This window comes from Rousettus aegyptiacus, unplaced genomic scaffold, assembly GCF_014176215.1.
Source record: "Rousettus aegyptiacus isolate mRouAeg1 unplaced genomic scaffold, mRouAeg1.p scaffold_m13_p_7, whole genome shotgun sequence".
Taxonomy (NCBI): Eukaryota; Metazoa; Chordata; class Mammalia; order Chiroptera; family Pteropodidae; genus Rousettus; species Rousettus aegyptiacus.
Genome location: NW_023416310.1, coordinates 10,258,665 through 10,276,363, shown reverse-complemented (window position 1 = coordinate 10,276,363; position 17,699 = coordinate 10,258,665). Strand labels below are relative to the sequence as shown.

The following is a 17,699-nucleotide window of genomic DNA, read 5'->3' as shown; positions in this document are numbered from 1 at the left end:
ATTCAAAAAAAAAAAGTGTGAAAAGAAAATTTGAGGAATTAGAAGTCTAAACTCTTTCTGGATTTGATTTACTATAGAGTTAGCTTCTTTGATGGCAGATTCATTATCGACTATTTTAAGTTATTTATTCGAAAAAGATAACATAGTAGTTTCGTTTCAGCTGATGAAACATTATCTAAAAAGTTACACAGTTTTTCAACTAATGATGGATTTGAGTTATGCTTATCCAAAGAAACAATAAACCACTCCCAATCCAGTACCCAAAACCGAAAGAAAGAGAGAAAACCCAGCAGAGCTTTCTCTCTTGTCAGGACCGTGATTGGCAGGGGGCGTGGAGGTTAACACCGAATGACTAGCCCAGGGATAGGTAAGCCCAGGGTAAGAACAATCGGTCAAGTCTTGGGGCTCACAGTCTCTGGAAATAAACAAGGAGGTCTCTAAGTAGGTGGGAAGAGACTCGAAACCTAAGGGCAGAGCAAGGAAAGAAATGAAGAATTAAGTTGTCAGAGTCTGGGAGACTCTGGTAGAGTAGGAAGCACAGCAGGACTAGGGAGAGTAGCATCGCAGTCAATGTCCTAGGACGCTGACCAGGTCAGGTCATTGCCCCTTCCCTCACGATCCGAAGACGTCCTTCGCCGCTCACACAATGGAGTCCAGATGCCTTGGCAATGTTCACTGTCCGCCTTGATCTCGTCTCAGCCTTCCTCTCTAGCCTGGTTGTTCCACCCCTCCCTATAACCACAAACAGCCATGAAATCACAGCTGTGTCCAGAATTGCACCTGACATTTTTATGTCTTTTGCTCTTATTATTCGCTAAGTCTATAAAATTATGTTCCCCTTGCGGAATCAGTCTCTCTCTCTCTTTCTCTTTCTCTCTCTCCCTCCCTCTCTCCCCTCCCTCAGCACCCCCATATTTTTCCCATTGAAATTTCTAGCCCCATCATTGGTTTGATTCAAGTGGAAAGCCTAACGTGATTACCTTGTTTTCACCATCCGTTTGGAGGATAATAATTCAAAACTATTTTATTAAACGTGTTTGGAGGTTACAAGGTTTTCCATTTGTCTTTGAAGTAAGGTCTAAACTCTTTCTGGATTTGATTTACTATAGAGTTAGCTTCTTTGATGGACACTATTGCGACTCTTAGCCTTCGTGCATCCCCCGAAGGCTAAGAGTCGCAATAGTGTCCAGACACAGGGAGCTGACGAAATACTTAGGATGCAGGGGACCGTCGAGGCCTGAATCACGAGAGTGTACTTTCACATCAGCTTAGTTATGTCAGGGGACAATGGAGGAAGGAAGACCTTCGGGTCAGTGAGTTAAGTGAGTAAGAAGCCGGGGACAGGTCTCATCCACAGCTTTGCTGGTGTTTAACATGAACCTAGACAAAGTTCTTTGGAGCTTTCATATTCCACTGGGAGTAATGAAGACGTGAGTGGTGGTGTTTCCCTACAGAAGTGATATAGGATAGCTAAGGACAGCATGTCAAAGCATTCTTAATTAAAACGTTTTCCTTCATTTAGAAAAATGTTTAAAAATCCATAAAAGTGCAAACAATTATGTAACAGTCTAAGATTCTGTTATTCACTACTCTGTTGATAGTTAACACTTTGCCGTAATTGTATATTTTTTGTTAATAAAATAAATGAAATAAAACAATACAGAAAAAGTTTCATCTTTTTTGTGTCCTGTCTCCAATTCTACTATCATGAATTCAGAGTAAATTACGTCTCTTTGTATATTTTCAGCTACTTGCATATAACGATGCACAACATAAGATACTGTTTTGTGTATCTTTGAAACTTCACCTAAAGAGTAAACTGTATATTTGTCTTGCTCAAAGCATTCTTTAAAATATGAAGCACAATTTTTAGCCATTTAGCCTCCTCATGCAATTTGTTTGTTTAAAGTTATTAAGATATAGCTTTGGAGGAATGAAAAGGGCAGGATGGGAAAGTTTACTAGTCGAGAAAATTCTAGTATGAGATTTAGAGAGTTACTATCTACCAACTCAGTCTTAGCACAAGGCTCATGCAGTGCTAATCTTTAGTCTTGATGGGTCTGTGGTCATAGGTGACTTGTAAATACTGCTCGTGTGAAATATATAGCAAAACTTATACATTTATATTTAATGCATGTAAAGTTAAATATACATCGTTAATTTTAGACCATTATGATTGCGTTCAAATATGTAAAGTTATATATTTATAGTAACATGCATGTAGTAATGACTATTTCCTAGGTATTTATCTTGGGTTACTTGGAGAAAAGCACAATACTTTTTATGAATCCAAAGGGACATTATCTTTCTATCGTAATGTAATAAAACCCTGTTCTTTCCTCAAGGAAATGCTTAAGATATTCTTACTTCAGTATTTTATAGTTATGTTTTTATCTATTTCTGTTTCCTTCTATTAGACTGTAAACTCCTTGAACACAAGGGGAATATATTATTTTATATCTGTATTTTTAATATTACCAAGGGCCAATTAGCCAGTTTTCTGTCAGAGTTAACAATTTAGTTGAGGCGAAATGGAAGAAAATAGTTCTCAGATTATCCTGTGTCCTGAAGCTATAAGGGACATATAATATTTCAATCCAAAATTGACCAAAATTTTAATAATTGGATCAATCAGATTGAACAACTAAATGAAAAGTAAATTATGAAGTACCGATCGTCCTTAATTTCTCTATGAACTATGTAGGAGCAGATTATACGTACCTTTTGGAATAAACTCCAGAACCAGCAAGTGAGCTGTAAAGTGAGTTCCACAGAGATGAGTCCGAGGGTCCGGTTCTAAAAGGGAATCATCAGTATCATATGGTCAGGAACCTATGTTGATGTGGTGAATATGGTGAATTGCATTAACATCTATCAACTCAAGCAGTTCTCAATTTAGAAACAGATAATTTTCCAAATGTATTTAGTTGATTGTAACTTGGAGTACATTTTCCCTATAGAAAGAATGACATAAATCATTTCCATGTTAAGATTCTTCTGATTTTGATCCATATGAATGTAATTTTTTACTGTTATTTTATGAAAAGTTAATGATTCCTAGCAGTTTTTAAGACTGTATTGAAATAATAATAGGCATGAAAATATGTAGTTAAGTATATAGTCTTTTAACTTTTAGTTTTTACTAGTAAAATAATATCCAGATAGTACATTTTAATTTTCTGTTAATCTCATTACTTCAGCAAACACTAAGTAGTGTATTTATCTTGAAAATCTACTGAGCACTCCCCAGAGGTAAAAGCCAGATTTATCTCTGAAATAGTCATTTGAATAATCATTTGAATGATAATTTTATTAAAATTCATCTGAAATATACTATTTTAGGACCTTATTTCCAGTGTCAGTGAAGTTTTAAATGTTTATAATATTTAGCTCATTTTCTTTCTCTTTGCTCTAACCATATTGGGATATTTGAGGGAAGACTTCTTGATATATATTTGAGGCCGAAGCCAAGCTAAAGAATTTGCCCAACTCCTAGTAACTTAAGGTGCTCAGCTGGGATTTAGACCCAGATTTATCTTGTCTCCAATGCCCGTGATCTTGGTACTATACCAGGCTGTCCCTGTGCAAGGAAGACTTTGACATTTTCACATGTTGTATGTTGTAAAAAAATAAAGAACTTGGGTTGCAAGTACTATAGGTGTTGTTGGGTTTGGGTATCAGGGAACAATGTGATCCCTTCTGGGCGGAGTGATCAGAGAAGGTACACTGAGAATAGGGGTGTAGGAACTACTCAACGTTAAAAATAACATTAAATAAATATTTGGATTTGGAGTCATCGGGGGCCCTACTAAAGTCGGATTTCCAGATTCTCTCTCTTCCTAATTCTGTTTTATGCTGAACTTCCCTTTTAAATGGAGAATGAATTCTAGGCTGACGGAGAAGAAGGACTAGAGCAGAGCATGTCTTACCCGGGAGATCAGTAGTCACAAAAGTAGGGGAGTCATCCTCACTGACTCAGTTGGCGGGGGGGGGCTGATATAGGCATTGGGGGACAGAGATAAGCAAGACATGAATTATCCATTAGGCATAAATTAGGAGTAGTGGGGTCAGCTAAACATGAGATGTTGTGGAAACTCAAAGGAAAGCTACTTTACTCCTCACCTCCTGAGTCAGAAACCAGCATCTCGGGAGAGATGACACTTGTTGAGAATTGGAAAGGTGACAAAGAATTATCCAGACTCAGAAGGGGAGCCGAGCACTAAAAGAAATAAAAACAGGTACAGATAAAACCGAAGAGCAGTCCCTTCTTCTAGTGAGCTTTGGGCACCTTTTGAATAAGCCACATTATAGCTTGTTATAGTTGCCATCAGGACCTTGCAGGAGTCATGAAGGCAAGAAATTTGGTATTCCCATCATTCAAGTCGTAGGAAGCAATTGACTACTTTGGTCGATATAATTTAAATCACCCAACACTATAGCTAGTGCATCATAGACTTAAATGCTACTAGTGTCACTATTATATTTTCAAAATAGTTTTTTCTGTGAATTCATTTACTTTCACTTAGTGAGTGAAAACCTGATCGCATTTTTGCTTTTAGATCCAAATGCTCAAGAAATTAAGGACATCTATGGACTCCGTGGTCAAATAGAACACAAGATAGCTTTCCTGAGAACTCATGTGCCAAAGGAAATGAAACTGGTGGTCATTGGACATTCAGTAGGCTGCTACATTTCCCTTCAGATTTTGAAGCATGCCCCCGAGCTCCCAGTAAGTATGCCTCAGGACGTGACTGGAGGTGCTTGGTTGTGCGCTTGGACAAGGCCTCCTCCGCTTTTTTTGCCTTTTGTCTCCTGTTTAATTGATAAATAGAACAGAGAGAAGATACTCGATAGCTGCCTTCATCCCTTTATCCAGATCACTGTGTGCCTGTGTGACCGTATGTTCATGCAGTGTCCATAATGTTTCAAAAATAATGAAATAATGCTGAAAGAGGTAGGAATCTTCCACCTCTTAGTCTAGTGTTATTTGAAATTCTTAAGTTATATGTAACTCGTTATCTTTCGTAAAAGAGTATTTAAGAGTAGTCACTAGCTAAGACCTAGACAAGAATCTGTCTTTATTGGGAGAATATTTTGCAGATGTTCACGCCTCTTTTCAGAAGGAAGGAAAGTTATCATCATCATCATCATCATTGACAGACAAACAGCTGTCTTCATAGAACACTAACTATTTTGTCATAAGTATGGATTCTTATCAGTTCTATAACTTGGCAGCCTTTTTGAGACATTCATTCATTCACTCTCTCACAAATACTTAGTAGGTGCCACTATGTGCCAGAGACAGTGGAGACACAAAGACCTGTTTAAAATGCCCAAAAAAGCCACCACGAGAAACTTCAAAACAAAACAAAAACTCATACTTTCACTAACGTACCATTGAAATAACCCGTGGAATGGATGCGAGTCAGAACAGAAATTATTTCTTCACTTGGCAAACATATATTAAACACTCGCAATATACCAGGCCTTGTGCCGTATTTTGAGGACAGTCGTTGAGGTTCGAGAGTCTGAAGTCTAACGGGAGACAGACTAAGCCATAGGCGTGACAGCTGCCGTCTTACGTAAGGACGGGGTGTCTCGGAGCATGAAGGGGTGCTGCTGAACCTGGTGATCTGATGCGAGATAAGAGGTGATTCCTTCATGGAACCCTTCTGTCCTAGGAGTTTGGCTCTTCTCACTCCGTGTAACGATATCTCTAGCGGAGTCTCCCTTTCCACCAACTAGGCACACTTTTTACTCTAATTGCCCTTGGGAAAAGTACAGCTATGGCCTCCTTGGATATGGCTTTTAATACCAAATAGAGACTGCTAATTTTCTCTTATTGGGTATGAAAAAATAAATTTTTCATTTTTAAGTGTGAATTCAATAAATTCAAGATTGCACTCCATTCGCTATAATATCGCTTCTACTCTTTTATTTATTTATTTATTTATTTATTTATTTATTTATTTATTTATTTATTTATTTTGGCCTGGATAAGGCATCTTAATCAGCAAGTAGGCTTTATTTTTGTTTTTAGCATTTTGCATGGCTTCTAATCTCTTTCATGCCTTCAGAATCTCCTCTAGTACTGTGTTATGAGGTTACTATCTTCAGTGGCTGGCCCTGCCACACAGTGATTCTGTTGGCACCGTTGCTGTGAGCCCTAGCTCTAGAAGCAGGCCACCTAGGTTCGAATACTTGCTGTCATGTTTTGTCAGTGTGACCTTGAATAAGTTATTGAGTCACCCTGTTCCTCTATTTTTTCAACTGTAAAATGGAGATAATAATATGTTCTTCAAAGGGTTTTTTAAGGAATTATATAAAGAATTAAGAGTGGTGCCTAGAACTTAAAAGTTTGCTATAGGTATTAGCGACTATTATGATGGAAATGAAAGTCATTAGGTTAACTACCCTGTTAATTTTCTATGGCTGTGAAACAAATTGCTTCAAAACGTAGCAGCATAAAACAACGCACATTTATTCTCACAGTTTCTTTGGCTCTGGGATATGGCCACGACTTAGCTGGATCCTCTGCTTAGGGTCTTTCATAAGACTATAATCAAGGTTTCTTATCCGAAGATTTAAATTAAGAAGCATCTGGTTGCAAGCTCATTCACGTAGGTTTTGGCAGGACTCAGTTCCCTAAGGGTCATTGGACTGAGGGGTCTTGGTTCATCACTGGAAGTTGGATGGAGACCACCCTCAGTTCCTTGACCTGTGAGCCTTTCTGACTTGCCTCATGGGAGCAAGTGTGGGAGAGGAGCCAGAGAAAGAGTCTGCTGGCAAGGTGGAAGTCACTGAAGGTGGACTGTAACCTAATTAGAGAAATGACGGTCCAGTTCTTTTCCAGTATTGTTTGTTAGAAGGAAATGACTAGGCACAGCCCCCACTGAAGAGGAGCAGCTTACACTAGAGCGTGAGTTTTAGAAGGTGAGGTTCGCTGGGGGCCATGTCAGAAGCGCCTGCCTTTCCCGCCACCGCGACAGTTAGGATTTCTCCTATGTACAGTCGCGCGTGGAGAGAGAGCTATATAATTTATTTCCAGTGTAGGAAGTGAATTTTGTACTGATATGAAATATAACTTTGGTTATTAGTTGTTCCAAATGTTTAAAAACCTTTAAAAACATTTAAACAAAGAGTACTTACATATTTGCAATAATAGCATTACTGTTTGTGATGGTTAATTTTATGTGTCAACCGACTTGGCTAAGGGATGCCGGGTTAGCTGGTAAAACATTCACTCCTGAATGTATATGTGAAGATGCTTCCGGAGGAGACGAGCGTTTGAATCAGTGGACTGAGGAGAGGACATCTGCCCTCCCCGCTGTGGTCCGGCACCACCCCATCCGTTGAGGACCCAAATAGAACGAAAACTCTGAGTCAGGGTGAACTCTTCCTCTCTTCTTGAGCTGGGACAGCCACCTTCTCCTGCCCTCAAATGCTGGAGCCCTGGGACTTGCACCAGTGGCACCCCTGACTCTCAGGCCTTCAGCTTTGAGCTGAATTACACTGCTGGTTTTCCTACTTGCCAGCGGGCAGACGGCATATCGTGGGACTTCTCAGCCTCCGTAATTTCACGAGCCGACACTTCGAATAAATCTCCTTTCATACATGGTAATTTCTGAGTCCAGCACAGTTTGTTAACTTAATCACAGATCTATTCTTGGGATTTTTGTTTGCTCCACATCCAGGCTGCCTGTGATGTATCGTTTCTCTTGTGTATGTTTGAAAACAGTTGTTCGGCATGTTTGTTTTGAACCCATCTCTCTCTCTCTCTCTCTCTCTCTCTCTCTCTCTCTCTCTGGCTCGTTTTCACAATATCTGTTGGGAAAAAGTACATAGCTCCTTCCACCTTCTTTAGCTTCATGACTATTGCTCTACTTCCAGGTGTTCTTGCCCTTGCAAGAATAGTGGTAAAAAGGGAAAAGAAAGATTAAAACGTGAGCTTAACGTAGTCTGTTTGTGAAGACATAACTCATATGGTGATTATAAGGTTTTCAGAGAGACACGTGAAACTGTTTACTTTAAAAGGGTGAATTTTAGAAAATAACGTGTGTAATAAATTGTCCATAAAGGTCGCTGCCCGGGGAGGAGAGTGAACATCTGTATTTTTTTTTTTTTTTTTTTTTTTTTGTGATTCAAAAGCTTTATCTGGTTTCAATTAACTACATTGTCGAAGGCCCCACCCCCACCCCCGCCCGTCTTTAAACACCTGGCCCAGTTAATATTGGTGGGATGACCCCTGCCGAAGTGCTGAAATCCCGGGGTCTCTAGACTCCTCTCGGACGGCAGGCACAGTGCCTGCGTGCCTGAAGTTAGCGTGACACGCTCCATTTAAGATGCGCTTGACAATCAAATAAGTTTGTGTCAGCCAGAGTGTTGCAATCCCTAATCATTTTGCCAAAAATAAGTTAGCCGTTATGTTTTATAACATATGAAGTGTGATAATAAGAAACTTGTGTTTCCATCTCTTCTGTTATTTTTACTGGAATATTTGACTCCCATAAGATTTTAAGGACATATGTGTAGTTTAGTAGCTGGTTTGTTTGGTTTTATTTTGGTTCGGTCCTTTACAATCTTGTTATTACTAATTATAGGAAACATCGGTCTTAAAATCACTTTAAGAGACTTATTGCATGTTTTAGACATGTTGTCTGATCTATATTTTAATACACTAAAAAAAATGGCTCTTTTAAAAAGCTGGTATTAAATTTTTTTCTTTAAGCAAACATAGAATTATAGAAATTCTTCATATATTTTGACAGTAATGTCCAAAAGAAAGAATTTTGAAAGAAACCTGAAGAAATAGGTAACTAGACAACTTAAATAGTAGCTGTCTTAATTTATACTAATAAATACAATTTTAGACTCATAGAACCTTAGACTGAGATGGGCTATAGAGATAATCTAGTCCCATCTTTCATTTTATAGATGAGAACTAAGAGAAAAGTACCTTGCCAGGATTTAGCCTTGGCTCTGTCTAAATCCAGGGGTGGGATACAGTTATATTAGCTCTGGGTATAAAGAGAGTCTAAGAAGATATTTGATGGCTCTTTCAACCTCTGGACAAAGCAGAGCCTACAGATGTTTCTGGAGTATACTCATGTGACTCATTATGTTTCAACTCAAGAAATAAGAGACCGCAGGAATACTGCTCTAGCAATGTGGGCCAGAGGGGGCGGGTAATGTGGGAACAAAAAAGTAGTAGTCTTATCCCAACTATCTAGAATCTTCTTTCTCTCAGCGTCAATCCTCTGCATGTTAAAAATGTACCATCTGACTTTGCCAGTAAATTGTTTGCATGAAGTTCAAGGTTGGGAATTAAAAGCCCTTGATTCTTGACTGGGCTCTGCACTGACTCATGAGGTGAACTTCAGTTAATTTAACTTTTATTTTCCTCTAAGAATTGATATAATAGTTAACAATAACACTTCCTCTTCTTCCAGGGGTACAAGATCCTTCAAAACTTAGTTTTTCATGTTATTTGGCTTTCCTTTGGGGGCAATGCACAATAACATAGAACTTCCTTTGTCTGTCTACTTGGCAACAGTGCCCTCTCTAAATGAAATTCCCCAATTACTTAAACTCCTCTAAGCACCAGACTGTTGTATACAGTTGGACAAAAATTTGTCCAAAATATATTACTTATCTACCTTTTTCAACAATGTTTATTACTTATCGAGGAATTAGTGATTCAAGAGTATCATTTTGATAGTGTTATTATAGGGACAGTACGATACAATTAAAGGGATTGTGCCTGTGTCCTGAAATTTCTTAGATGATTGTGCTTTCTTAAAAAAAAAAAAAAAATCCTTGCCTGTTTTGATAGCTTTTCTGTCTCTTCCCTTAGTCGTCAGGCGCCACTTAATTTCCCTACTTATAATTCATTGCTGCTAATTCGCTGTAAGGAGAGAAAACAGATAACTGTCAGAATTTTGTCTCAAGTAAGAATGAACAGGTCTTCAATGAAGGCATAAGAGTAAAATTAACAAGATTAAGTGCATGGATTTGTTACTGTTCAGAGTCTTTTTATCTTTTGTTTCTTTTGGGATCCCCGGTGTGTTTTTAGATACTCAAAATTTAAGAGACTCGGAAGTATACCGCAGGTACAGCTGAGAACCTTGAAAAACTTTACCGAGAGGGTTAGAAAAGCATGTGAGATCATGCAGCTGCTGATTCAGGAGTCCGCCTCATCTGCATTAGGGAAAATTATAAATTCAAATATTTTGCCAACAACGAGATTATTGGCTGTGTTGCACTCGCACTATTGTGACGAACCTTCATGCCGACAAAGTTAGACGTGCTTATGAGAAACGTTCATATAACATCACTAAGCTGTGCTCAACAGTCGGGGTAATCTGGAGGAAGGGAGAAAACAAGATAATTCTCGTGTCAAAATAGCCGTCGTGAGAGTGCCGTCCCCAGATTAAGTGATGAGAAACTGAAGACAAATGAAGTACCATAGCTCTTTGAGGAGAGAGGTGGCTTCTAAATGGGAAGATCAAAAAAAAGCTTCCTGGAAAGGCTGGTCCTTGAACAGGAGGAGGAGGAGTCAGTATTAGAAGAGAATCTGGCGTTTCGGTGTTCGGAGGCGGCTATGCTTTGTGAGCAGTGGGAGCGGCGTGGAAGGAGGAGAAGCGGTTTTCATCACTGGGCACGTGGAGAGGGCAGGGCACGGTCTGACTGGATGCATAGTGTCACGGAGGGAGTGGGGATGTGGGCACCAGGCCGACAGATGCAGGCACAGGAACGTTTGGACTTGGGGCTTTGGACTCTTATTTTAGACAACAAGGAGCTACTAAAAGGTCCCTGATGATAATAGGCCTCCTCAGGTAATTAGTCTCTCAGTGAAAAGAAGAGTGAAATGGGAAGAGAGTGTAGAATAAAAAGTAGACAGCCAAGTGATGGGCACGCTTACCAGTCCAGATGAGAAATAACGAAGACAGTCGGTATGTGGGGTTTGCCGAGGGAACTTATTAAGAGACCAAAGAAATAGGTCATAGGTGTTTACTGGGGAATGACTTTGGTGGAAAGGAGGATGAAGCACAGGAAGAGGCAAAAGGCATAATGATTTTCCAGGTCGTTAGCTGCAGTCCACTAGCGGACCCTGCAATCGCCTCATTGGGTTGCAACCAGCAGCTCGGTCTACCGTTAACACAGTGTCGGTGGCTTTTAACAACAAAGGTTTGTTCATTGTTTATGATACAAGTCCCATGTCATTCTGTCCATGAAGTCTTCTTCCAGAATCCAAACTGATGGAGTAACTTCTATCTGGAATAGTCCAGTTTTGTGGCAGAGGATAAAAAAGAAATAGTGAACCATGCACTGCGTTCTGAAACCTCTGCCCGGAAGTAACATTGTCACTCCTTATACTGCATTGGGCAGAGTACGTCACATGATGGGCAGAGTACCTCACACGACCAAGTCTGCCATCAATAAGGCTGTAACGTATAAGCCTCAGAGAAGGGAAGCATACGTTGATGAACAATAAAACAGTATTTGAAAAAATATGTAATAGAGTAGAAAATATTTGTGTATTGTATAGTAATAAAGATATGTATTGTCAAATATTTATTTCACTTTTATGAGTGTGTGTTGATGTCCTAGATTACAATGTAGAATTTATATTCTTCTGTGGATCAAGGTAAAAACAAAAAAATTGGAAGACATTAACCTGTAATAGAATATATTACAGAAGCTAAGAGAAGAGGAAGGAAACATCAAGAAAGGTATAAACATGTGGTAGATTAAAGATGGCCACAGATTCTTTACCGTTCCTCTCTCTAGGGGTAAAGTCCCTTTTTGCTCCCCTTTGAACCTGGGCTGGGCATGTGACTAGGTTTCGCCAATAGGATATAGTAGAAGTGATGTCCTAATAGTCCCAGCCAAGGCATTAGGGGTCTGGAAGCTTCTCCTCCCTCTGAGAAGCCAGTTGCCATGTAAGAAGCCCAACTGCCCGAGGCTACCATGCCGTGGGAAAGCCCGAGCTGTCCACGTAGGAGGATCGTGAAGCACTAGATATGCACGAGAGCTTCTTGGACCTTCCAGCCTGTCCCGTCTACTGCTGAATGCAGCCAAGGGAATGACCCAGCTAATGCCGTATGCAGCAGAAGTCCAGCTGAGACCCATGTGAATTCTGGATCCCACAGAAGCAGATGTAATCTGCAGTTTTAAAAATGTTTGTGGATGATGTGTTATGTAGCAGCAGAGAACTGAAACGAGGTAACAGAGTTAAGTATAACAGTGGTTGAAGAGAAAAGGAGTTTAAGGCTTCTGATGTTAGTAATGGGAAGGTCATTGATGGCGCCGAAGAGAACAGTTTTCGTGAAATAACGGGAGGAGGTGGCAGGGCGTCAGGTGATAAATGGATAATGACCCAGGACTTGGCCAGTGGAGGGGTGAAGACAAGATGATGACTTAAGAAACTCGTCAAGAGAACATTTTTGTCCTGTAAGTGGGAGAGAATCTAACAAACACCAAGGGGAATAGCCCATGCAAAGAGAGATGTTGAAAGGGAAAGAGAAATGGGAACATTTGTCTATTTCCTTCTGTTTTGTCTAAGCCTGCACATTTGAAAACTAGGAAAGTTGGATTTTTCTTAATCCTCGACTGCACCCTTCCTTGCAGAAGTGTTTTTGTGCCTTATGCTTGGTTCTTCATTTAAATCTAGAAACCTAAAACAACTTTTTAAATTGACGTTTTGTCATTACGAACAGTTATACCCGACATTCATTTGCAATTTACAAAACGTGTTCACGTGTAACGAGGTCATTTAACAACATCAGTTTCCTCATTTTCCAGATCAGGAAACTGAAGTTCTGAGTATTTATGTGTCTGACGCATGTCAGTTAGCTAGTAAGCGGCAGGACTAGAGCTCTGTATTCTGTTTTCTCCCTTTCCTGTTATCTGCTGCCCAGGTGAACTAGTTAGAAAGGTTATGATCATAGATGGCTGCAGTAAGTTACCTTGACGATCACCAAAATCTATTTGACCCAAACGTAAGCTTTCTACTGTTGTTTCTTTAATACTTGAGTTCTTCAAATACACAAGGCGGGGGCATGGGGGTCAGTTAGTGGGAAGCAGGTGAATACTTTTGGGGGAGCTCAGAGGGAATTAGGAGAAATGAGAAGGTGCACGTGTTCGGGAGCAGAGAAGATGCAGGGAGCTGGTACTGAGGCCTGGGCCAGGGGCAGAAGCTGTACTCAGAAGACAGCGATCGGAGTCCTAGAATTGAGTTGGGGCAGAGGGGCCCTTAGAGTGAAGGGATCTGGAGGATTCTGCCACACAGCGCGTGGTAGACCCACAGTCGTGTCCACGTGACCCGTTGGTGAACCTTGGTGTGTGAAAACCACCGGGGCCAGGCAGTCGGCAGCTGACTACAGACTCCGGTTTGTGAAAGACTTTCCATTTCAGGAAACAGTAAATCCCCTACTCTGAGGAAAGTTCGTATCGAATATAATAAAATGCTATTTCTTTCAATCATTTACGCATTTATTTAAATATATAGTTATCTGTTTATCTACATGCACACACATTGTCTTTCCTGAACTACCCAAGAGACTACCTTGCTGAAAACTAGACACATGGAAAGTTTCAACTTTTCAACTTCAGCCATTTTTAGTTATCTGCCTGTTTTTAAAAATCCTAAAATTGCTTTCAAAGTGGAAAAATTGTGTGGGCTTTTTTCATCTTTTCATAACTCAAAAACGATTTAATATATTTTTCTCAAACTTTGCAAAAAAGAAAAAAAAAATCATCTTTGGGCTGAAACCAAGCATGGAAAATTTCACCACAAAGGGCTAATTTTTTTGGAAAGCTGCAAGAAAGTGAAAACAGGGGTTTATAATAGAACATTCTTCATGCATGTTAATACTTAGTACTTTATCTAATGCATTTCATCTGAGAATTTCCGAACACTCTTCAGATTTAAATATTGAACCGTTTTCATATTCGTGTATCCATGAGACGGTCAGATATGGAAAATTCTCCTCATCCTCTCAAAGGTCCAGTATGTTGGGAGTTACCGAGATATGTTTAAAGGAACAGGTATGGCAAATGAAGTGAAGCGGCCGCTAGCCAGGGGAAGCCTTCCGCTTCCTGCCTGCACACATTTTATCATCGCCTCTTCATGGCCCGCGGGTGGTCGTGGGTAGAAAACAGGAGGTGACACGAGGCACTCATTCGGACACCTGAGCCAGTACTCAAGGCAGCATCAGCATCGCTTGCGATCTTATTAGAAATTGTTGGGTCCCACTCAGACCTGCTGAATCCAAAACTTTAGGGCTGGGGCCACCGATCAGTGTTTTAACAAGTGCCGCCAGTGAAACATGCTCAGTTTTGAGAACCACCAACCTACCTAAACTTTCCGAAAGCTTGGAACACAGAATGTGTTGAGATGCTATGGACGACTAAATCTGTCCTTGGTCCTTCTGTAACATGTCAGCTCTGCCTTTTCATATCATCCCTTGGAAGGAGGAGAAATACTAAGTTCTCTAAGGGAAAGATCTTTTTCGAATGTAATAATACACTCTAGCTCTTTCCACCTATGACCTTGTCCACAAGAACAGCGACCCCCTTGAGTAAAGGTGCTGATACACAGCTTGTTCAGGGAAACAGCACTACCTAGATGTATTTTCTCATTTTCTTGAATCATAGCAGTGAAACCTGGGATGGGACCATATATTTCATTTTTATTTCTTCGAAGTCTTTAGTTCCAAGATTTAAGCGGCAAGGTGCTGAGATCTGTCCGCGGAAGCTGATTTAAGCCCTGCTCTTTTGTGTGCAGCTTCTCCAGCCTATGTTTTGCAGTGGCCTTCTGCATTCCAGTGTCTACACTACTGTCTCTTTAGGCTCGCAAGTAGTCGTATATGTGGCATGGTAAGAGATTTTGAGAGCATTCTCCTGATGGTGGAAGTTACCAGTCTGTCGCATGTGGCACTTCAGCTAATCACCGGTGCCCCAGCTTGTTGTAAGGATGGGACAGGGGCAGAGCCTGGGAAAGATTTTTTTAAAGCAGTTTAAAGGTGTACCTAGTTGCAGCCCGTCTCACGGAAGTATGAATGTTGCCATCTAAGCTAATATAGATGGAAAAGAAAAAGAAACCTTTTTTAACTGATCATTTAAAATTTTTATTATGAAAAATTTCAAATGGAAAAATTAAGATAATTGTATAATGACTCTTCGAATATGTATTATCCAGATTTATATAGCTACAAATTTTTTGTTATCTTTACCTCATTTTTTTCTTAAATACTTTAGGTAAATTACAGCCTTCGGGATATTTCACGCTTAAATACTTCATTGTAAATTTTTTTAAAAAGGACCTTTTCTTATATAACTGTCATGTCATTATCACACCTAACAAATTTAATGGTAATTCTTTGATATCATCTAAGACAGTCTATATCAGATTTTCTTTGTCCCTCAAATTTTTTACAGTAGGTTTGTAAGATCTTTTTTTAAAAGTTTTTCTTTCCAATTATAAAAGTTAATATAGCTGCAAATTTCAGAAACACAGGGAAAAAAGTAAAACTAAATATACCACAAATTGCTTTTATCACTCAATAAGTAGCTTCTTAAAATAGAATGTGAAAATGTTTAAAGAAAGGTATTTGCTGTCTAGAAATCTGATTTGAGTTCATGATTTTATAGAGGTCGTTTTAAAACTAATTAACTTGTCTCTTGAGTTTCCATTTTTAGGCCAGAGAAGACAGTGCAGTTCCTGCCTCTCAATTTTGTTTTGTTTTTATTTTTCTTTTTTAAATAAAAATTTGGACCATTTTGCACTAAAATTTGTTTAAGACGTATAATTGGACATTTAAAGTGATGGAAGATTAAATTATTAACTGATTTTGTTTCTACTATAATCATTTCTTATTATACTGCTAGAATTATAATGTATGAATATTATTTAATCCTTTCAACAATTCTCAGGGAGCTATTATTTTCCCATATTATACATGAGGAAACTGAGCCTGAGGAAGGACAAAATTAATTCACTCGGAGTTAGACAGCTGAGTGTCTGCGCTAGTCTAGTGTTTGACTCTAAAGTCCGTGTTCTTAGCCAACTAGGCAAAAAGGTTAACTTATTATAACAGCTTCTCAGGTAAAGGTACAAAGGGCATGATCAGTGAATTCACTGGAAAACTAGCAAAAAAAATGTCTTTTTAAAAATGTGTTGGTGTAGCACAATGACACAGTGCTTAATAAATCAGTATGTGGTAGTATTTGTCTGTTTATTTAGGATACTAGTACTTAAGTGTTTGATGAATGTACCTTGCCAGTTATCAAAATGAGCTGCTACTGTTGCAATATTTAAAAGAAAAGCTCAGTGTTGTTTGTGTATACTTCTGTATGCGTATTTAGGAAGTCTGAACGGGTAAATTCTAGGTGCCTTGTAGTGGTGATCTTGGGGTTAGAGGTATGGGAGAAACTATGTTGTTTCTACATTTTTTTTTTTTACGATGATCATGTGTTATCAGAAAAAAATAATTCCTATAAGGAGTGCTCATAACCCTTAAATAACTAATTCTTTCCTTTGGAATCTATAGTAAGAAAATAATCTCACAGATAGAGAAAACGCTCATATCCGAAATATTTGTTGTGACAAAAAAATTAGAAACGTCCTCTTATCCAACTCTAAAGGAAAGGTCGAGCATAGAACATGTAACTATGAGAATTATATTTTCAAAAGAATGTAATATATAAAAGTTAATTATAGAATATTTAGAAGGATACTAAAATATAGAGAAAATATATGAGCACAACTATATCAAAAGAAAACATACATTAGAAGGCTTGAAAATAAAATAACCAAAATGAATATAGTCATCATATTTAAGTGGTGAGTTTTGGGGTGATTTTTTTTTCTTTTTTGTTTCTAAAATTTTCTTTAATGGCATATATTTCTCCACTATTATACTCATTTAATGGTTATACATTTTCTTGTTTTAAAACGATTTAATTGTATGCCTTCACAGCAGAAAGTTGGAAAGTTGGTTGAGGAGAGAGATAACCGGAGGTAATTTGTTACACAGCAACAGATAACAGATACAAGGGGAAATAAAAGAGTAATGTCATCTTCTTGGTTTCTCTGCAGAAAACCCATCGCTACGACCAGCAGTGGCACTAAGCTGGTAGCAGCCTCTGTGGTCGTAGTGGTTGTCCTAATCTCTGACCCTGTCACTCCTGCTCTTCCTACACTGCTCAGTTCGCTAGGCTTTTGACTTTCCTTGGGACTTTTTGTTACCCCTGCCTCCCCACCACCACCACTCCCAAAATATTTTGGGTTGTTGATAGGTATACCTTTCAATGACGTGCGTCATGATCGTTCCTTGAATGTAATGACAAAACCAGAGGTTGGGATTCGCATCGTCATCTGTCCTACTGCTAGAGCAAAGCATACGTTATTCAAAAAAGTGCAACTGTATTTCGAGTCTCATCAGACCGTGAGGTTCATAGTGGGTAGGACTTCAGGAGGCCCTGGATATGAGTGAGTGGCCCATGCTAAGGCAAAGGTGTTGCCCTTTCGAATACCCTTGCGGTTGAGTGTACGCAAGTCTGAAAAACGTAGCTTGTACCTTGCTACATTTAGACCTTGTTATGCTAATGAACTGAATGTTCACAGAAGAGTAAATTCATAGTCTCAGTGGATGAAACACAGCAGTCAGAGAAGAGATAATATGGAACAGACCGAA

At 39.2% G+C, this 17,699-nt stretch overlaps 1 protein-coding gene across 1 annotated transcript in view; it reads left to right on the top strand.

Moving 5' to 3' along the window:
- LDAH (lipid droplet associated hydrolase) overlaps window positions 1-17,699 on the top strand; it is an 86,253-nt gene that overhangs the window by 23,085 nt on the left and 45,469 nt on the right. The window contains exon 4 of the mRNA XM_016144755.2: window positions 4,560-4,729. Within this exon, the coding sequence (XP_016000241.1) occupies window positions 4,560-4,729 (170 nt within the window). The remainder of the gene's footprint in view (window positions 1-4,559; window positions 4,730-17,699) is intronic.